The following is a 21,920-nucleotide window of genomic DNA, read 5'->3' as shown; positions in this document are numbered from 1 at the left end:
CTTTCAGTTAGTTGTAGAGGAGATGAGGACACAGAGCTGGCAGCGGTCGAGGAGAGATCAGCCCGGGGAACATTCAGGACACAGACGGAGCTTTTTATACTTTTATATTTAGTTATTCGGGGAGACGAGAGCTTCAGTTTGACCACAGTCGTGTCCGGAGATAAAAACAGTTTGGGTGTTAAAGTCTACGTCACATGTTGGCAGTAACTTACACTACAACCCAAAAGTACAACAGTTAGTGAAGGTGTCATTTTTGAAACGCAAATGTAAGTGAACGCATCACGACCTAAGTGCTTTTTTTTTTTTACATATTATACTACGACTTGTATGATTTTTTTTGACTTTTCGTGACATTATACTATGACTTTTATTTTTTTATGACGTATACTATGACTTTGTTAAATTACTTATGATTTTTTATTATTTTTTACTTTTTTTATGACATGAGTTTTAAATACTTTTTATGGCATACTATACAATTACTTTTCTATGACCTACTTTTGTTTTAGTTTTTGAACACACACACACACACACACACACACACACACACACACCCCCCCACCCCAACAAATTTAACTTGTTGACTGAAGCTGTAACACATGAAGTATAAACAGGAAAACATCTGTCCTGCATCTGCTCGCTGGCATAAAACTGAAGTTCATTTCAAAACATTTCATTTGAAAGAAAAGACGACACAGATCTGCAGTGACATCAATAAATATATCTCTTTATTAGTGCTTTTATATACATTGGAATGTAAAGATGATCCCAGAGGTTTTGGAAATAGTCGATTATTGCACTTCCGTAATCCAGACGCTGTTCATCGTGTGCTTCACATGACGGCTTCCTTCACGACCTGCAGAGGAAACATGAGGAGCAGGCAGCGTTTCAGAGAAGTGACCGTCTCCAGTCAAGTTAGAGCTCAAACCATTAGTCGATACAATTATTACTTTACTATGACTTTCTGACAATTTTATAACTTCTAAATGTACATTTTATGACTTCGTATGACTTTTTTTAATAACATACTAAACTATTCTTTGTACAATGTTGTGACATACTATTATTATATATATATATATATATATATATATATATATATATATATATATATATATATATATATATATATATATATATATATATATATGATAATTCATTAATTATGTTCAGGATTTAACAGACCATTAAATTAACCATTAAACAATTAAACAGGAGGAACATTATCGTTTTCTTTTTCAGCTATTTTATGTTTTGTTGTTATAAGATGAATGTAAAAGGCTGTATTATTTAAATAAAAATGTTGCCATTGAAAAGCAAGAAAAACTGCGATTATCAGTCAATTAATCGATTTCTTGAACAATAAATATAATTTTCTATATCGAACATTTTCTTCGCACAAATGCTAAATCGAGAAAATAATCTGCAGATACTGGATGAAGAAAATAACAGTTTGTTAAATATACGACAAACCTTCTGAGCCCTGCGGACGAGCACCGACGCAAAGAAGCGAAAGGTCATCCTCACTTCATCCACACACGCCTCGTCATCTGTGATGTCCCTGAAGACCAGAGGAGGCGTTCAGAACAACTTCTGCATGTCCGTTAGAAAAACTACGTTCTGAAGACAATAAAACACTTCTCACCTGTACCAGGGGTACACGAAGTTCTCCAGAACTAACTCGAACACCTGCAGGCCGGGGGGAGAGAAACACAAACTGAACTGATGACGTTTACACATTAAGAGTGCAAGTTTACACACAGACGACCAAAAGTCAAATGTAAGAAGACAGAAAGTATCTGAGTGTCATTATGTTTTTCTGAATATTAATCATTAATTTGAGGATAGAAGCATGAACATGTGTCCGTGCACTGAGGCACCTCAGCTATCGAGGCGTCCACTTTGGAATGAACCTTCAGGTCCAGCCACGGTTGGTAGTTTTCTAGGAGCAGCGTCGGCCTGCAGAGAATAAAACATTTGTGCATGTTGTCAGTGTGTCAGCTCATCTCTCAACACATCTCATCACATCTCATCACATCACATCACATCACATCATCACATCTCATCACATCTCATCACATCACATCACATCTCATCTCATCACATCACAGCTCATCACATCTCATCACATCTCATCACATCTCATCACATCACATCTCATCACATCTCAGCTCATCACATCTCATCACATCTCAGCTCATCACATCTCATCACATCTCATCACATCACATCACATCTCATCTCATCACATCTCATCAATCATCTCATCTCATCACATCTCATCACATCACATCTCATCTCATCTCATCTCATCACATCCTCATCTCATCACATCTCATCTCATCACATCTCATCACATCTCATCACATCTCATCTCATCTCATCTCATCACATCCTCATCTCATCACATCTCATCACATCACATCTCATCACATCTCATCTCATCACATCTCATCACAGCTCATCACATCTCAGCTCAACACATCTCATCACATCTCATCACATCTCATCTCATCTCATCACATCTCAGCTCAACACATCTCATCACATCTCATCACATCTCATCTCATCTCATCTCATCACATCTCATCACATCTCATCTCATCTCATCTCATCACATCTCATCACAGCTCATCACATCTCATCACATCTCAACACATCTCAGCTCAACACATCTCATCACATCTCATCACATCACATCACATCTCATCACATCTCATCACATCTCATCTCATCTCATCACATCTCATCACATCACAGCTCATCACATCTCATCTCATCACATCTCATCACATCACAGCTCATCACATCTCATCTCATCACATCTCATCACATCACAGCTCATCACATCTCATCTCATCACAGCTCATCACATCACATCACATCTCAGCTCAACACATCTCATCACATCTCAGCTCATCACATCTCATCACATCTCATCTCATCACATCTCATCACATCACAGCTCATCTCATCACATCTCATCTCATCACATCACATCTCATCACATCTCATCACATCTCATCTCATCACATCACATCTCATCTCATCTCATCACATCACATCACATCACATCTCATCTCATCACATCTCATCTCATCACATCTCATCACATCACATCTCATCTCATCACAGCTCATCTCATCACATCACATCTCATCTCATCTCATCACATCACATCTCATCACATCTCATCACATCTCATCTCATCACATCTCATCACATCTCATCTCATCACATCTCATCTCATCACATCTCATCTCATCACAGCTCATCTCATCACATCACATCACATCTCATCTCATCACATCATCTCATCTCATCACATCTCATCTCATCACATCACATCTCAACACATCTCAGCTCAACACATCTCATCACATCACATCTCATCTCATCACATCTCATCTCATCACAGCTCATCACATCTCAGCTCATCACAGCTCATCACAGCTCATCACATCTCAGCTCAACACATCTCATCACATCTCATCACAGCTCATCACATCTCAGCTCAACACATCTCATCACATCTCATCACATCTCAGCTCAACACATCTCAGCTCAACACATCTCATCACATCTCATCACATCTCATCTCATCTCATCACATCTCAACACATCTCAGCTCAACACATCTCAACACATCTCATCACATCTCATCTCATCACATCTCAGCTCATCACATCACATCACAGCTCATCACATCTCATCTCATCTCATCACATCTCATCACATCACAGCTCATCACATCTCATCTCATCTCATCACATCTCATCACATCACAGCTCATCACATCACATCACATCTCAGCTCAACACATCTCATCACATCTCAGCTCATCACATCTCATCACATCTCATCACATCACAGCTCATCACATCACAGCTCATCACATCACATCACATCTCATCACATCACAGCTCATCTCATCACATCTCATCACATCTCATCACATCTCATCTCATCACATCTCATCACATCTCATCACATCACAGCTCATCACATCACATCACATCTCATCACATCACAGCTCATCACATCACATCACATCTCATCACATCACATCTCATCTCATCACATCTCATCTCATCACATCTCATCACATCTCATCACATCTCATCTCATCTCATCTCATCACATCACATCTCATCTCATCACATCTCATCACATCACATCTCATCTCATCTCATCACATCTCATCTCATCACAGCTCATCTCATCACATCACATCACATCTCATCACATCTCATCTCATCACATCTCATCTCATCACATCTCAACACATCTCAGCTCAACACAGCTCAGCTCAACACATCTCATCACATCTCAACACATCACATCACATCTCATCACATCTCATCACAGCTCAGCTCAACACATCTCATCACATCTCAGCTCAACACATCTCAGCTCATCACATCTCAACACATCACATCTCATCACATCTCATCACATCTCAACACATCTCATCACATCTCAGCTCAACACATCTCAGCTCATCACATCTCAGCTCAACACATCTCAACACATCACATCTCAACACATCTCATCACATCTCAGCTCAACACATCTCATCACATCTCATCACATCTCATCACATCTCAACACATCTCAACACACTGGGACAAACATACAGAAATCATGAGTTAAAGTTAAGATCCAAATCCTCAAGATTTGTTGTAATGACAACAAAGAAAACTCACGAGTCAGTTAATTAAATAGTTTCTCCCTGAAGAAAACAAACACCTCAACTCCCGGTCGTTAATCCAACATGGATAACGCTTTAAAGGTGAGAGCTAGTTTTATTTGAGGGATTCTCGACAATTCCCCGTGTGCAGCGGTTAATAATCTGCTTCCTGTTCACACCGACGTGCGTACAAATGTTCAGCTGTGTTAGTACAGACGGAGATTATTTATGAAACGGGGGCAAAACGCTTGTGTGCACAATGATGGTTTTAAAAAAGCCGTTTAAAAATTAAAGTGTGTGTGTCGTCTGGGTGTTGATATGAACGTACCGGTGCCGGGTGCACTTGACCTTCCCACACACGGCACAGCTGTTGCCCAGAGGAAACAGCTCCTGCTCCTGCCGCTGATGGAGAAAAACAAAGACGTATTTCCTTAATCTGATATCACACAATAAAACAACTTCTCACTTAATCTGTGTTTGTAAACGCCACACTGCTCCACACACACACATATATATTATATATATTCTCTTACGTCGCAGCTGAATGCGTCAGACTCACTTTGTTCCTCGGCTTCACGGTGAAGAAGATGTTTGGGAGAAGGGACTCCGGTCCGAAGGAGCAATAGAAAGTGGTGACACCAGCCAGGAACGACCAGAAGATCATCAGGATGTGGAGATACCTGCAGGGAGGTTATTGTACGGCATTAACACTCATGTGAACAAACAGAAACGCACGCACGTTATTGTCACATCCAAAGAGGCTTATTATACATTTTATTGTCATGTTTTAAAAATGAAAAACTTTCTGTTTCCAGTTTATCTTTTTCATATTTAATAGACTTTTGTCTGCGAAGTTGTGATTGCAATTTGTTCACTATTCTTTAAGATTTCATGAGCTAAATGATTATTACCTTTTCTAAATAATAGCTACTTAACATATCATTAAAGTAATTAATACTGGATCACTCTCGCTGCAACTGAAAAGTCAGTTATTCATTAAGTAATCAATGCAATAAATAATAATATTCTTTCACAGTAACATCATCATGTTTACTCATCAGGTTTAAAGAGCTTGAATGAAACACTGACTGCAAAGAGAAACTCAATATATACATCTGACCTCTGACCTCTGACCTCCCCAACGACCAACACTGATCAACTAAATCACAGGAGCATGTAGAGCGATGAAAACATTCTTTACCACTGTTGACTACAGTAACACAGAAATCAATGTTTAAAAAGCAAATGAAGAAACACTTTGGAAAACCACATTTGTTGGACGCTATGCATGTGGGGATTGTAGTTTTTGCTGGGAACTGTGTGGTCGAGTCAAACATACACACGAACTCATACATTCACATATCAGTGTAAGCTTTTACTATTAAATATTAAAGTGTTTCTCTCAGAAATGTCTGATGGTGGAAGTATTCAGATATTTTACTAAAGTGTAGAAATACTCACAGTTACGAGAGAAAAGTCCTGCATCCAAAATATAAAAGTATAAGCATCAAAATATACTTTAAGAAACAAAAGTAAAAGTACTTATTATGCAGAATAAGGTATGTGATATTATTGGATAGTTATTGATGCATTAATGTGATCATCACAGCTTTATATAACTGCATGCGAGTTTAATCTGTAATATTACATTAGTATTATTTATATGTTGTATAAATAATCTAAACCTGTATAGTAACTAGAAGGTAAGCGGTCAGAAGAAAGTACAATATTTCCCTCTGAGATGTGAGATGTAGTAGTATCCTAAATTACACTAGACTCACTGCAAATAATAACTTCATATGTAAACACGAGATGATGAAACACCTGTTGAGCAGCAGAGTGAGCGCCAGCAGGGACAGCAGCAGGACGCAGGACACCGGGTACTGACGGCCGGCCTCTCGCAGCACGTCCATCTTCAGTCCCCGCGTCACCTTCTCCAAATACCTTAAAATACCTGCCATCCTCTCGTTCAAAGGACCTGCTGACAGGAAGATTACATTAATACAGATGTCACACAACACGACACGTTGAGCTGTGTGTCTGTGTTCGCGAGTTGTACCGAATACAAGTGAGGCGAAACACTTAAAACGGTGTTGACGTTAGCTAGCTCGTTAGCTAACTTGGCTAGCTCGTTAGCTAACTTGGCTAACAGTTGACGGTAGTTTTGGAGACTTACAGCGACAGTACTATCGGAGCCCTTCTTCATATAAAACACATTTTATCCACAATCATAGTCTTCGGCTGTTGGCCAGACTTGTCCCAAATTCAAGTTTCCAAAGTTTTTTATTCCATGTTTCCTTCTGAAAGTCCCGACCCACTTCACTGCCGGATGGATGTTTTCTAATCCGACCGAGGGTTGCCAGATCCGTCCACGCACTGTAAATTAATCTCAATTTTGTTATTTAAATTCAATTCAAACTTTATTTCTGAGTCACAAAATACCACCAAAAGAAAACAAGACATACAAGGTTATTATTAATAATAATTTATTTACAAAGCACATTTCAAAATATATGTTACAAAGTGTTTCATAAGACAATAAAAACAGATAAATGAAGCAAACATAAAACTAATAGTTACTATTAAAACAGGGATAGGATTAACATAGTAAAGTGGTTAAACAAGATGATAAAAACATTTAGGCAAGATACATTCCTTTAATTTAATTGGAGAAGCTGTAAACCAGATAATATTTAGCATTATAGTTTTAGCTCTAAGTGTAATCACAAATGTACTATTTTGTTTTGAATATTTCTCTTTCTGTATTGTTTATTCTGCTTGTTGATGTTTCCCCTCCAGTTATCGACTAACCTATTACTCAAAACCCTCGTTTGATAAAAATATCTTAGACATAAACGCACCAAATGTGTATTTTAGTAAACAGACATGGCAACCCTGAATCCAAACACCGTTTCCGGGGCGTGGTTTAACGTAAATAATCCAGCGACTCTTTATTAGAATATTTAAAAGTGACACGTTGTATAAATTATGTGGTTTGTAAATAACCTTGATTTATTTTCACATTAATAAAAGGACCCGTTCTTAATTCAAACCTCATTGTCAGTTTTTTTGGTTTATTTTGTAAAGATTATTAAATAAAATGTTAAAATGAAACACCGACATGGTTTACATGTTGAACTGTCTTGTAAGTGAGAAGGAACCATTTCAAAAAGATGTTCTTTTTCTTTGTAGTTTCATGCATAACCGGTTCATCACCTCCAAAGATTAAATCTCAACTAAGGAGAGATTCCAGTGATTAACAGAAAGAGTGCGAGGTTACATCTCATCTCCTGATACCACCTGCTCCAGAGACGTTGTTATTCAGAGACATTCTTCCAAACTTCCAGTCTATAGATCATTCAGCGCAGTCTTTGTTGCTTTATAATAAACTAAACTGTGTCTAAAGGGTTAAAGAAATGCAATTTATACATTTAAAACAATCCCATATAGATGTCTTAGAACCAGCACTAAGTAAAGCTGAAGGTGAATATATTATATATTATTTAAAACATATTGAGAAGAAACGGCTTTGGACACAATGAAAACACACAACTCCAGATCAAAGTCAATAACTTTATTAGAAAAATAGGTTTAACTCACCTCACTGTACAGTATAAAACAATTCATTTGCAAGAATGCAAACACACTTGTTAGCAAAAAAAACAAACACATTATTCTTGACTCTAAAAATTGGTGATCCAACAGAGTCAACACTAGTATGAAACAAAAGTATTTTACAAACCCGGTAAAAAGAGAAAGAACAAGCTGCACAATCCTTTCTGAACTGGAAGAAAGCTAAAACATGAGTCGGATTCAAAGACGGAGCATTTCATGGCAAAGAAAGACGATTAAACACTAAAGATTAAGAAAGATCTTAACGGAGAAATCCAGCCTCACATACTGCTGCAGCGTGACACACATGCACTCTGACCTACGCTGTGGTGAAAAGGTGACCGAGCAAATTCATTGTTTGCCTACAATTCCCAGAATGCATTTCACCACCCCCAGAAGATAGTCACATAAATATTCATCCCAAACTTAAAACATCTTGTGGGTGCTTAACGTTAAATCATTTCTTCAATGCACTCAGAGGAACAAACCTGGAAATGTCACAGAATTACAAAAACAAGTCCGATTGTATTTTAGATTTTTCTTAACAAATCCCATAAAAAAGCCTGAAACCAGCAATGACTGTAATAACAAGTAGTGTGTGTGTGTGTGTGTGTGTGCGTGTGCGTGAAGCCTGATGTAGTCTCCCTACATTGTTGTCCAAAAACTATTAAAACTCACTAATGAGACACCATGCACACACACACACACACACACACACACACACACACACACACACACACACACACACACACACACACACACACACACACACACACACACACACACACACACACACACACACACACACACACACACACTAAATGTGGATTAATCCGCCGCTGAAAATAGTCCCCAACCGATGCACTACTTCCTCCTGTTTGTTCAGTAAAAACTAAAGTGAACAGCTGTTCCTGTTTGTGTTTCTAAAGATCTGTCTTTGGTAGAAACCAAAGGTCTTGGAAGCGACAGCCAGAGAGGAAGTTAAAGTATTAAGAGACACATTGTTGGTTTCTGTCTTTTCAAGGGATTTACACAGAAAGAAACCTAAATCCAGAATCATCATTTACAATTTCTATTGACCGTTTAAAACTCTTTTTATTGCTAAAACAAGGCTCAGTGGTGGAAAACCCTCGCTGAGACTTGTGGGTAATCTGCAGGTAAAGTTTTTCACACCGGCCGTTAAACAAAACGCACCAAAGCTCAAATACATCAGGATGGATTGCTCCTTTAAAGTCTTAACATTTTTGATTTGCAGTATAAAGTGTACTGATACATGAACTAACACCAGTTTACTAGAGAAAATGTCACAACCACATATATGGCATCATAATCCGTCTACAGTGACACAATGGGAAACGTATAACCATGCGTTTGCGATAAACGTTTTCAGGACCTGGAATTTAATGTATTTCCTTCCACGCCAGCTTAGAACCTAAATAATACAAATACAAACAATACAAAATGTATCTTCTGACATGGAAGATGTTTGTGCAGAGCAGACGGCCTCACAAATCTCTTTGCTAACATCCTCACATCGATGGTACAAATAAAAACAAGACAGTTGTCCCATCGTGGAAGACAGAGGACGACGGGTTTCCAGGTATTTTTACAAAGAAAAGTAACATTTACAAAACAGTTTGTCTGTAAACTACATCATCACTCAGTTCAGTCATCACGACGGAGTATTAGGGATATTGTAGGAAAATAAAATAGAGCTGAGGAGGGAAATATTGTGAGGAAATAACTCACCATTTACGAGATTTAAACGGTAAATTTACCGGAAAAAAACTCACAAATTTATGAGAAAGTTGAATATTCTGAGATTATAAAATCAGAAATATGCAAGAAAAATAAATCAGAAATTCTCTGCGATTAAAGTCACAAATTCATGAGAAAAGAAATCTGAATTATTGTGTTGTCACGGCACCACAAGGCTTCAATCAACATGGCAGCAGCACGGAGCGTGTGTGCATCGTGTTCAAGTCCCTGATGAACACAAACTACCACCTAAACAATGTCTCCACAAAGTCCCGATGCTTAGAACAACGTTATAATGCATTTCCTTTCCTAATTCGACATCGTCGTCCACTGCAGACAGAACACACGTCAAGCGGCGTGATCTGAGATGTGATGAGGCTCCATGACACAAAAAAACATTTCTTGTAAAACTTCTCTTAAATTTGCGACTTCAATCTGGAAGTCTGGATTTGTCCCTCCATCGTCATTTTTTAAATTCTAAAATGGCGCTAATACGCCGTCGTAAGACAGCGAGGCTTGTTCAGGCTCATCTCAGGAGCACCAGCTGACACGCCTGCAGTAGCTGCAGCCTACATCAAGTCTCAACTGAGCGCTACAATTCATTAAGTGCTCTGTTGTTGCCCGTGCTTATCTCTGGAGGTGGAGGGCCGGGGCCGAACCCCGCCTCAGTTTTGTCAAGTACAAAAATGTGACAGAGCAGGCGAGTCCTCGAAACTGAGGTAGTCAACAGACCCACGGTGGTTTAGGTTCTTACAGAACCGACCTACGAGACGATCACACCTCACAACTCCGATGCTCAGTCCATCATAGAGATGTAGTTTAAAAAGGGACAGTTAACCTGAAACAGAAGCTTTTCATCCTCTTACCTGTGGAGCCATTTATCAGGGGAGAGGTTTTGGTTTGAGTTGCTGAGTGTTGGAGGCGTCGGCCGTCTCTCCGGCTTGTGCTGCTCAAAGCGCCAAAACAACATTAGAAAAACTCCCATCTTCCCAGAAATCATGACAGTTACTCTGCGACCTCGTCGTGAGACGTTTCATGTAGGAACTATTTTCGCTCTACCAAACTACACCTGCCAACCGTATCACGGTGCAGAAGGAAGTGCGCTTCTACTCACGGTCGAGAAGCTTCTGTAGAAGGAAAATAGTTCCTACATGAAACCGCTCGCAACAAGGTCGGTGGATTATCTCGAGTAACCGCGGCAGGAGAGAAGGAACACTCAGTCAGCAACTCACACCAAGACAATCTGCACGGATAAGAGGAACATATGTACTTTACATTTTGGGGTGAACTGTCCCTTTAGGAGCGCAAAGTAACAAAATAGCATAAAATTCCACTAAAGCACAACAAACTTAAAACTAAAAAGTGCAAAGACTTTTCCAGAAGGATGTCTATCATGACCTTCAACTCAGCAAGTCTCAAATGGCATATTTGGGGGATTATAAACTTATGTCACCTCTTTTATATCAGAAAAAGAAAAGTTTTGCTCTTGTGATTATCTTGGAACATGGCAGTTTAGAGGAGATCTGCTCCTTAAAGAAGGCTGAGAAACCATCGGACCACTGAGTCAGTTGACCTTACCATTCCATCCACTGGCAGCCTGCAGTGTCACGCCTTACACTGGGTCAGTCTTCATAGCGACACATCAGGACCAGCCTCCTCTTTGTCCTGCTAGTCAGGTAACAAAAGGAAGCAATTAGACAATGGAAAACAGGATCACATTACATCTGCACACATCTACTGCTTTAGAGTCCCTCACGCTCATAACTACAGAGGGAGAGCAGAACACGAGTCATACATGAATACTGCAACATGCACACGTCGACGCCTCGGAAAGAGGACGACAAGCAGACAATCGGATCATAAATTAACTTGTCTGGAGGTGCAGCAAGTGAAACGTAGACACACTCAGACAGGCAGAGAGAAGAGGAGCGGGGCGGGGGGGGGTTAGGGGCAGCCATTAAATCTATAAAAGCAGAGTGAACAAAAACAAGCGAGACATGCAGGGCAGTTCTCTCACAAGATCAATCCTCCAGACATGCAGGGTTAGTGTCCAGGCCTTCTGGGACGAGGAAAAGCTTCACTTTGACGTGAAGAAATCAAATTGTGCTTTTAAATCCCCCGACTTGTAACAAGAGTGACTTGTTTGACAGACTGGTGGGGTGGGGGGGGCTCACTATTGACACTGCATTGAGTGAATTTAGGACACCAATTTGTGAAACAATGTCTTTGGACATGAGGAACTGATAAGGATGAAGCGTGTCACCAGAGCACTCGAGAGATGCCGACTATAAGAGGGGGGTTTGAAGGCATGCGAGGTGACACGAGCATGTGGCCAACAACCTTTAGTCCATTTCTTCCACAACGAGCCTTAAAATTTGAAGGCAATTTGAAGAGAGAATTTGCCGAAACATGAATTTGCAACACAATTTGAAGTTTTTGTACACGTGTGCGTGTATGTTTATTAAAGCAGACAAACAGCAAAGAATACAAGCCAAAATGTAAAGCCAGGAAATAGGACTGACGGTCCTCGTGTTTCTTCTTCTCAATAACAAGACACGCATTACTTTGTGACAATACAAATTGTATTTTCATTTGTTTTAAATACATGTTGAGGAGACATATGCTTTGTTGCTGTTAGCTACGTGACATTGAAACTCTAAAAACAGACATAAAGCTATAGACAAGCTCCGGCACATATCTGCATCTAAAAGTTTTTATGGAAAATCTTTTAAAATCTTTAAAAAAAATAAAATAAAGGAGAAAAATCACCAGTTCGCCAGAAACAAGTGTGAGCGTGACTACCGTGTTCGAGTCCAAGCGCATTATTAAAATATGTACAAAAAGATATCTTGCCAGATGTCACCAATTTGGAGGAAAAAAATGCAGGCAACCGTACGGGACTGTGGGCCAATCAGATCAAGTCTCTACATAAAAAGACAAAGAACAATAAAACACGTGTTTTAAAGCTACGGGTTTACTTCCACTGCTGCCCAAAAGAATCCTGATAAAATTCCTGGTTGTCGGATTTGTAACCGGAATAGTTACCAGAATGATCACCACCTTGGAGCGGTTGCTGAGCAATGGGTTGAGAGCCCCAGTTCTGATTATTGGTCTGGCGACGCTTGGAATCTGGCTGGTTGTACCCGTCAGCTTTGCGCTTTCCTCCTACATTTCCACCGCGGCCACCCCGAGCACCACGTACCCCTCCTCGCCCTCTCGGCTGCAGGCCTCCTCTCGCTCCCCGCCCGCCGCGTCCCGGTCCGGGCCCGCCTCGCTGGGAGAAGTTGGCTCGTCCTCTGGGTGCCCCGGCGCCACCGCGTCCCCTGGCCGGAGAGGATCCTCCCCGGGAGCCTCTGTTGCCACCCCGTCCTCGGCTCGGGGCCTGGAAGTCGTCGTACCCGTAGTAGGGGTCGTCGTAGCCGCCGCGGTAGTTGTGATAGTCGTAGCCGTAGTAGTCATAGTAGTCCTCGTAACCGTAGTAGTCGGGGGGGTAATTAGAATAGCCGCCCCGGTTGCCGCCCCTGCCCCGGCCTCTGACAGGAGGCGGCATGTGGGAAGGAGGAGGGTAATAGTAATAATCATCGTACCTGAGGAGAGGAGACGACATGATGAGCACAACACGTGACACATTGTAACCCTCTTGATGAACGTGATGTGGCTGCGTCTCCCCTCAACACGTGCAGCGGCGGAGACCTGACGAGGAGAATGACTGCACGTTTCTTACATTACGGTTTTGGCGGCTTGTCTCTGAGCTTTGCGCTCCTTCCTTTTCTGATCTGGTGGTTTGGCAAAAACTATCTCAATGGGCTCCCCCTCCATCTCCTTCCCGTTCATCTCCTCCAGCGCCTGAGAAGCAGCAGCACAAACATCTGTTAACATTTCTGCAGAACCTTTCGGTTCAACGACTACAAATGTTGAACTCAGAGTCAATACCTTCACTGCGCCGTCCCTCTCTTCAAAGTGAATGAAGGCGTAGTCTTTCAGCTTCTTAACTCGCTCCAGTTTCCCAAACTCACTGAAGGACGTCTCCAGGAGCTCCTCTGTGACGCCATTGGCAAGATTTCTCACAAATAAAACCTTCACCTGCAAATAAAAGACGGAAAGAAGGTCAAATGTCACGTCAGTCCCTTACACGAGGCAGAATCAGGTTTTTAGGTCGCCGCTCACCTTGGCCATGACCTCTGGGTCGGGATCTTCGATGGGATCGGCCCATTCCACCGTCACTACATTTCCCCAAACCTTCACCTTGCCGCTCATTAGCCGGCGGCGAGCCTGAGCAGCCGTTTTGTGGTCTTCGTACTCCAGGAAGCAGAAGCCTCGGTTCTTCTTTTTGTCGTCGGGTTGATGGTACAGTATGACGTCACTGAGGCCCTCTGCAGGTCGACACACACCACACATTAGCCGACTTATCAAGAAGTTTCAAGACATCAGTGTTCAACTGACTCACTCAGCACCACATTAGATGTTTTACCTGTAACTTTAGAAAACTCTTCCACAATCTGCTCCTTTGTTTTACTCTTGGGAATGGAGCCAACAAATAGCCTGTTGTTGGCGACAGATATACACACGCCGATGTGCTTCCCGGGGCGAATCTCATGATTATTGCACTGAGAAACAGAAGAACACGTCAACCACATACATGTTGAGGAGTACGTCAGAGAACATTTGGTACTTTTCTGGTTGATCATTTCTAGTTCCATGTCAGTGAGCGTGCAGGGGATCTTTGCACGCTCGAGTTATTTGGCTGCTGAACAAAAACGAGCGGCCTGACTGGATTCGTAAGATGTGCATCCTGATAAGCTCACCAGCTTCACCGCCTCCTGGGCCGCTTCTTTAGTGCAGAATGTGACAAAGGCGTAGCCCCTGTTCAGGCCGCTCAGCGGGTCCATCATTAGCCTCAGGTCCCAGATAGGTCCAGCCTTCTCAAAGAGAGGAACCAGCTCGTCTTCAAACAAGTCGCGGGGGATCTTCCCGACAAATATCTTGGAGAGGATAAAAAAAAGATTTTAAAAAGATGCACGCGTCACATTTATAGACTTGAGGGGAAAGTTCTCGCAGTAATTCAATTCATCATGATTTTAACTCAATCTAGTGGCTTCGTCAACGTTTCGTCACTGATCACTTAAAAACTGACAAATAACTTAACGAAGGTTTTAACAACCGGACCTGGTAACAACTTCAGATTCCTTACAGCTTGTTTGCATTTATTCCCAGTTAAAAGTGAAACCAGTTGTTTGGACCCTCGCTGACATGTTGTCACGTCGTGTACCTCTGTTCCAACATTGGGTTGGGCCCCCGAGTACACCGACTCAGGCGGAGGCCCGCCGTACTTTCGCTGGCCTGTTGTTACGTCCAGCGTGTAGTTGGTTCTGTCCAGGAGTTCTTTGATTTTAGCCTCATCCGGTCCTTTAGTGGAATCTGATACTTTGGTCCCTTGTTTCTCCCTCTGCCTGTACGTCTTCATCACCCCGCAGAGAAAGGCACTTTTGTTCTGCACGAGAGAAGCGTTAGAAACGTGGATCAGACTAAAACACTTTGTCTGTCAGGTGATTAAACTTACTTGCACGTGTGACAGATCGCTCTCTTTGAACTGGACCAGCACTTGCAGCGCGCCGTCCTCGTTGAATTCTTTCAAAGCTTCAATCGCCCTTTCGTCCAGGTCACTATGAGCGACTAGGCCTGAGGAACACAACAGAACAAGCTTGTAAATATGGCGTCAAAGCAGAAAAAGACCCGATCATCTGGAGAGGGCAGCACTGACAACCAGAGGGCGAGTGCCCCGGCAGACATGAAGCAGGAGACGCTGAATAATAATTGATCTGTAGCAGAACTAAAGAAAGTCTCATTATTACAGTACGCTCCTGTTTTACAGCCCAATCCAGGGCCAAGCTTCAATACAATCAATCTCCTCAGGACACCGAGGTGCTAAGACTACATTACAGGATCCTGTAACGCACCGGAGCCAAAAACATTTTTCCATTTGACACTTTAGTTTCAAGTAACCGTCACTGACGCAGAGAACGTCCATGTGGCTGCTGCTCCGAGCAGATTCACCTGCTGCAGACACACAGCTGCTCTATTCTTCCTCACGTGTCCTGAACCCTTAAACTCTTTCAGTCCAGTTCTGTGCTTAACAGCGGGACAATACTTAAGAGTTTGCAACAAAGGTACTTTTGTGATCACTACACATTCATCACTTGTGATTTAATCCAAAGAGGTTTGCACACGAGGTCATTTATTATTGAGCATACAAACGAACTCCCTCCGACATCCTGCAGCTCTGTAATTACTCCAACAACTTTTAACTACGCGCTCATTTACACTTATTATTACACGACAGAGAGACTGATGATGAAGGAACGCCGCTTCAGCCCCAGCTCACCTTTGTTTTACGCATATTAAAGGTGAAGTCTGGTGATATTCAACATCTTTGTCATTAGTGTCAACACATGACAAGAAGACAAACTGTGCGTCCGTCGTTCTCTGGATATTTTGACAATACAAAACATAAGAGTTTCAGCCGCCTCGTGCTTCAAGGACCTGCACTCTGCTTTAGTTTGGAGGTAAATATTGTAGCTTCTACTTCACTGCATTTCATTGATTTAGTTTTTTTTATATACAAAACATCCACTAATACATTATGTTTTAATGTAGGTAAAGCTACATGAACATAAAGAGCTCCAGCAGTGACGAACACATGGATGCATTATAATCCAATAATAAATCATGCATAATAAAGTACGTTTAGCGGCCAGTACTTTTGAACTTCTACTGTTGGATGCAGGACTTTTACATTGTGGTATTTCTACCTTCTAAGTAAAGCGTCTGAGTACTTCTTCCATCCCTGCAGACACAACACAGAAGTGTTGAAAAGATAAATAACACACCTGACATGTGAAACACCAGGAGACACACCCACACACTCAACTTCTGCTTACCTGCTACATAAAGTTCATCCAGCTTCTCTGCAACATTCTGAGGTAGACCAGCCTCCAGTAAAGCTGGGAAGTGTTCGGAGCGGGTCACCTCTGTTGTAGTGTCCATTGGTTCCTCCGTCCCGTTCCCATTTACATGATCTGTGGCCATGTCTCCAGACATCTGTGCACAAGAGGTTATTGCAGGATTACCAACTACTAAAGTGGGCGGTTTGGCGCCATACTTCAAAACTGGAGCGGCTACTTTGTCATGTGCACAACGATTAGAGAAACAGTTGTTGGTGATGCACAGCTTAGATCTCAGGCTCTCTCCAACAATGCTCATTAAATATGTAGAATAAAACAATCATGCAAGTGAATCATGAGAATCTAAGACATGCATAGTGCAAAGATAAAATACATGGATGCGAGAAAACATGTACAATAATATGCATTTGTAGGAGACACTCATTGCAAAATGAAAAGTAGTGTAAACAGGGATGTAACGTTCGCGGTAGTGTGGGCTCGCGACATGCAAGAAACTGAAACATTTGCGCGTGTGAGTAATTGTAACGCCTGACACTCATTGAAAAAGGCGGACACAGGTCAGACTACCCTACATACTAAATAAACTGATAATAAAAACATTATCTCCGGTTAAATTCAGCTAGTTTGCAAACATCCACCACGCCTCTGTTAGCTCGTGTCAGCTAGCAGCGCTGGCTCGTGCGGATCACAGGCCGCAGTCTTCGCCGCACGCGTGAAGCCGCAAACGGAATGAGGGTAATGTTACAAATCAGATCTTAAAACGTAATCCTTTAAAAGGCATTTGTTTTTCCTGTGCACTAAATGCACATTACCCATACATACAACATCTATTTAAACGGCCGTCAATCAAAACGGGCCCATTTTTCAAAATGCCGGCTAGCCATGTTGAACGAGTTACCGTGTCTGACACTGGCAGGTAACTCAACAACAAAACACAGTGTGTTTACATTGAGTTCCGGTCAGCTCGGTGTTTACATACCATGCAAATCTAAACTTGGGTGCACGATGCGGATCCGCCGTGTTGAAGATGCTCCAAATAAAGGTAAATATTCACGCCCAATGCTTTTTAGGTTGATTTCTTTACTCCCGGTGAAACAAAATGGCGACGACGTAACGTCGCGATCACTGCTTCTTGCCTGTATGTAAAGGGTTTCTTGTGCTGCTTCTCACGGGCTGCTCAGTTTTCATACATCCGGTTATGGAAGCCCGTGACCGGCAATGCGATGAAAACAAAGTCATGTAAGCCGTTCTCAAAATATTATTATTTATTATTGTGACAAAGTTTCTCATCATTTTGAGATACTATGTCATCATTAAGAGAAGGTTTTTCATTATTTTGAGATATCCATCCATCCATCCATCATCTACCGCCTATCCGGATCGGGTCGCGGGGCAGCAGCTCCAGTAAGGAACCCCAATCTTCCCTTCTCCGGGCCACATCCTCCAGCTCCGACTGGGGGATCCTGAGGCGTTCCCAGTGAGGAGATATAATCTCTCCACCGAGTCCTGGGTCTTCCCCGGGGTCTCCTCCCAGCTGGACGTGCCTGGAACACCTCCGTAGGGAGGCGCCCAGGTGGCATCCTTACTAGATGCCCGAACCACCTCAACTGGCTCCTTTCAACGTAAAGGAGCAGCGGCTCTACTCCGAGTCTCTCACGGATGGCTGAGCTTCTCACCCTATCTCTAAGGGAGACGCCAGCCACCCGTCTGAGAAAACCCATTTCGGCCGCTTGTACCCGTGATCTCGTTCTTTCGGTCATGACCCAGCCTTCATGACCATAGGTGAGGGTAGGAACAAAGATCGACCGGTATATTGAGAGCTTTGCCTTCTGGCTCAGCTCTCTTTTTGTCACAACGGTGCGGTAAAGTGACTGTAATACCGCCCCCGCTGCTCCGATTCTCCGGCCAATCTCTCGCTCCATTGTCCCCTCACTCGCGAACAAGACCCCAAGGTACTTGAACTCCTTCACTTGGGGTAATGGCTCATTCCCTACCCGGAGTAGGCAATCCACCGGTTTCCTGCTGAGAGCCATGGCCTCAGATTTGGAGGTGCTGATCCTCATCCCAACCGCTGCACACTCGGCTGCGAACCGATCCAGTGACTGTTGAAGGTCACAGACCGATGATGCCATAAGGACCACATCATCTGCAAAGAGCAGCGATGAGATCCTCAGGTCACCGAACTGCAACCCCTCTCCTCCACGACTACGCCTCGATATCCTATCCATGAAAATCACGAACAGGATTGGTGATAAAGCGCAGCCCTGGCGGAGGCCAACATTCACGGGAAACGAGTCCGACTTACTGCCGAGTATCCGGACACAACTCTCGCTTTGGGCGTACAGGGATTGGATGGCCCTCAAAAGTGACCCCCTCACCCCATACTCCCGCAGCACCTCCCACAGTATCACCCGGGGGACCCGGTCATACGCCTTCTCCAGATCCACAAAACACATGTAGACCGGATGGGCGTACTCCCAGGCCCCCTCCAGGATCCTTGCAAGAGTAAAGAGTTGGTCTGTTGTTCCACGACCAGGACGGAATCCGCATTGTTCCTCTTCAATCAGAGGTTCGACTACCAGCCGAACCCTCCTTTCCAGTACCTTGGAGTAGACTTTACCAGGGAGGCTGAGAAGTGTGATACCCCTGTAGTTGGCACACACTCTCTGGTCCCCCTTTTTAAATAGGGGAACCACCACCCCGGTCTGCCAACCCCTAGGCACTGTCCCAGACTTCCACGCAATGTTGACGAGGCGTGTCAACCAAGACAGCCCCTCAACACCCAAAGCCTTCAGCATTTCTGGACGGATCTCATCAACCCTGCGGCTTTGCCACTGTGGAGTTGTTTGACTACCTCAGTGACTTCCATCAGGGAAATTGACGATGATCCCCCATCAGCTTCCAGCTCTGCCTCAACCATAGAGGGCGTGTTAGTCGGATTCAGGAGTTCCTCAAAGTGCTCCTTCCAGCGGCCGATAACCTTCTCAGTTGAAGTCAGCAGGGTCCCACCCTTGCTGTACACAGCTTGGATGGTTCCTCGCTTCCCCCTCCCGAGGTGCCGGATGGTTTTCCAGAAGCACCTTGGTGCCGACCAAAAGTCCTTCTCCATAGCTTCTCCGAACTTCTCCCACACCCGCTGCTTTGCCTCTGACACGGCAGAAGCTGCCGCCCTTCTAGTCCTTCGATACCCTGCAACTGTTTCCGGAGTCCTCCCGGATAACATAACCCGGAAGGACTCCTTCTTCAGTCGGACGGCTTCCCTGACCACCAGAGTCCACCACGGTGTTCGAGGGTTACCGCCCCTTGAGGCACCTAAGACCTTGAGACCACAGCTCATCACGGCAGCTTCAGCAATAGAGGTTTTGAACATCGCCCACTCAGGTTCAATGCCCCCAACCTCCACAGGGATGGCTGAAAAGCTCCGCCGGAGGTGTGAGTTAAAGATCCCCAGGACAGGGGCTTCCTCCAGACCACCCGCACTCCGGGTTTTGAGATACTACGTCATTATTTCGAGATAAGTAAGTCATTATTGTGACAAAGTTTCTCATCATTTTATGATACTAAGTTATTATTTTTGCAATAATAAAACATTATTTTGAGTTACTGTCAGGAACCTTTTTTTTCTTCACAAAACTAAGTTTCGTCTTATTTTCTTCTTTTACTGGCGAGAAATGTGCATTTACAGCCTCTAGTTAAGTTCTTAAATTCATATAATACCACTCTGAGGGGAAAGAGTAACAGGATTTAGAACCCTTGTACGAATAAACATAAGGAATTATTTCTACAGCAGAAGGTTAATTATTCCACGGTTCATAGTTTGTGTCAGTTTTTTAAACTAAAATATACCGTCAATTTACCCTAAGTATAATTGTGCCATACCTTTTCTCTCTCTTTATTTATTTTTTCTCTCTTTTATTTTGTAAATGTTTACCCCGGAACATCGTCATACAGTGGGGCGTGGCTTACCGATGCGCCGTGGAATGCTCGCGTTGCTATTGGCTGAGCGCGAAATTTGAAATGTGGTAGGAACAGTTAGGTTAGTTCGTTAGGTTGAGCAGAGAAACAAACCTAACGATGCAAGTTATTAGTGATTTGTAAAGCAAAAACAAAAAATTAATCAGATAGATTGGTCGGAAACAACCTCCATATACTGAGATTTTAAAGGGCTTGTTGTTTAAACTGAATGCGAAATGGATATTGCCTCCTGTTTACAGTAAGTCTGCATTATCTACGTGAACTGTAACGTTCCCCGCTGTTAGCTTCATGTTAGTTGTTAACTTTAGGCCTATGGCTGAATTTAACCAATTTATAAATGAAATTAATGTTTTGCTGCCTTTCTTTAATTGTGTGTACATTCACTGTTTAGGTGCTTTGAAAGCAGTTTGAGCTCATATACAGGAGATGACCCGCTGGATCCATGGGACAAGTGAGTAATCTGACCTAGTTAGCATTAGCTAGCGAGTGTTTTAATGTATGAACCGTTATTTATGGGAATACTATATACTTATACTCCACGACAATTCAGAGGCAAATAGTATACTTGTACCCCACTACATTTATTTAATAAGTTACTTTCCAGATTCAGATTAATCATTCAAAAATATCAGCAAATAAATGATAATATTAGATCAATAAGGGTTTATTGATCCCTGGGGATCTGCACAAGTAGTATATAAAGTCATTTATAAATCAAATATTACAAAAATGACCCCCTTTTTACCCAATTGCAATATGATGATGTAGACAATGATGCATCAATAAACATAATCCAATAATGTTTACATTATTATATATATATTATTCAAAAATGTGCTTTTGGTACGGTATATTTTGATGCTTTTGTACTTTTAAGTAAACATTTAAGTGCATGACTTAGTTTTACTTATAACATTTACTTG

The 21,920-nt window shown here is 42.5% G+C and overlaps 3 protein-coding genes across 11 annotated transcripts in view; 1 reads left to right on the top strand and 2 right to left on the bottom strand.

Annotated features, from left to right (window-relative positions):
* Positions 1 to 832: 832 nt before the first annotated feature.
* On the bottom strand, positions 833 to 7,051 carry LOC115003865 (sorting nexin-14-like). Its single transcript, XM_029425811.1, has 8 exons — positions 6,867 to 7,051; positions 6,515 to 6,668; positions 5,250 to 5,370; positions 5,019 to 5,092; positions 1,881 to 1,959; positions 1,646 to 1,689; positions 1,474 to 1,561; positions 833 to 856 (listed from the first exon to the last, which is right to left on the bottom strand). Exons 2-8 carry the CDS (start codon positions 6,649 to 6,651, stop codon positions 833 to 835), a joined length of 567 nt encoding a protein of 188 aa, XP_029281671.1. The 5' UTR covers positions 6,652 to 6,668; positions 6,867 to 7,051.
* A 1,198-nt stretch (positions 7,052 to 8,249) lies between these two features.
* LOC115028947 (heterogeneous nuclear ribonucleoprotein Q) lies at positions 8,250 to 18,157 on the bottom strand. Of its 9 annotated transcripts, none has more exons than XR_003834607.1 (12): positions 18,002 to 18,157; positions 16,999 to 17,158; positions 15,621 to 15,739; positions 15,330 to 15,551; positions 14,866 to 15,042; positions 14,532 to 14,667; positions 14,228 to 14,433; positions 13,994 to 14,143; positions 13,785 to 13,906; positions 13,106 to 13,647; positions 11,639 to 11,728; positions 8,250 to 11,303 (listed from the first exon to the last, which is right to left on the bottom strand). XR_003834607.1 is itself a non-coding variant. In XM_029462897.1 (11 exons), exons 1-11 carry the CDS (start codon positions 18,002 to 18,004, stop codon positions 11,703 to 11,705), a joined length of 1,863 nt encoding a protein of 620 aa, XP_029318757.1. In that variant the 5' UTR covers positions 18,005 to 18,157; the 3' UTR covers positions 8,250 to 11,702. The 9 variants fall into 9 exon arrangements, 6 of the variants coding, with proteins under 6 accessions (XP_029318757.1, XP_029318758.1, XP_029318761.1 ...); XR_003834608.1 differs by having other exon boundaries at positions 11,639 to 11,725; XR_003834609.1 differs by having other exon boundaries at positions 13,263 to 13,647.
* A 2,891-nt stretch (positions 18,158 to 21,048) lies between these two features.
* bub1 (BUB1 mitotic checkpoint serine/threonine kinase) overlaps positions 21,049 to 21,920 on the top strand; it is an 8,776-nt gene continuing 7,904 nt past the window's right edge. The window contains 2 exon segments of the mRNA XM_029425810.1: positions 21,049 to 21,235; positions 21,389 to 21,448. Of these exon segments, the coding sequence (XP_029281670.1) occupies positions 21,213 to 21,235; positions 21,389 to 21,448 (83 nt within the window). The 5' untranslated portion in view covers positions 21,049 to 21,212.

The sequence above is a fragment of the Cottoperca gobio genome, chromosome 24 (assembly GCF_900634415.1).
Source record: "Cottoperca gobio chromosome 24, fCotGob3.1, whole genome shotgun sequence".
Classification (NCBI taxonomy): domain Eukaryota; kingdom Metazoa; phylum Chordata; class Actinopteri; order Perciformes; family Bovichtidae; genus Cottoperca; species Cottoperca gobio.
Note: the sequence above shows the minus strand (reverse complement) of the source record. Positions and strands in the feature narration are given on the sequence as shown.

Coding starts and splice junctions, on each gene's coding strand:
- LOC115003865 (XM_029425811.1), bottom strand. CDS start 6,651: ATGGCAGGTATTTTAAGGTATTTGGAGAAGGTGACGCGGGGACTGAAG. Junction 5,093..5,249: donor CCGTGAAGCCGAGGAACAAA/GTGAGTCTGACG, acceptor TTTCTCCATCAG/CGGCAGGAGCAGGAGCTGTT. Junction 1,562..1,645: donor TTCGTGTACCCCTGGTACAG/GTGAGAAGTGTT, acceptor TCTGGTCTTCAG/GGACATCACAGATGACGAGG.
- LOC115028947 (XM_029462896.1), bottom strand. Junction 14,668..14,865: donor CCCAGGAGGCGGTGAAGCTG/GTGAGCTTATCA, acceptor TCTGTTTCTCAG/TGCAATAATCATGAGATTCG. Junction 13,648..13,784: donor CAAGCCGCCAAAACCGTAAT/GTAAGAAACGTG, acceptor TCCTCTCCTCAG/GTACGATGATTATTACTATT.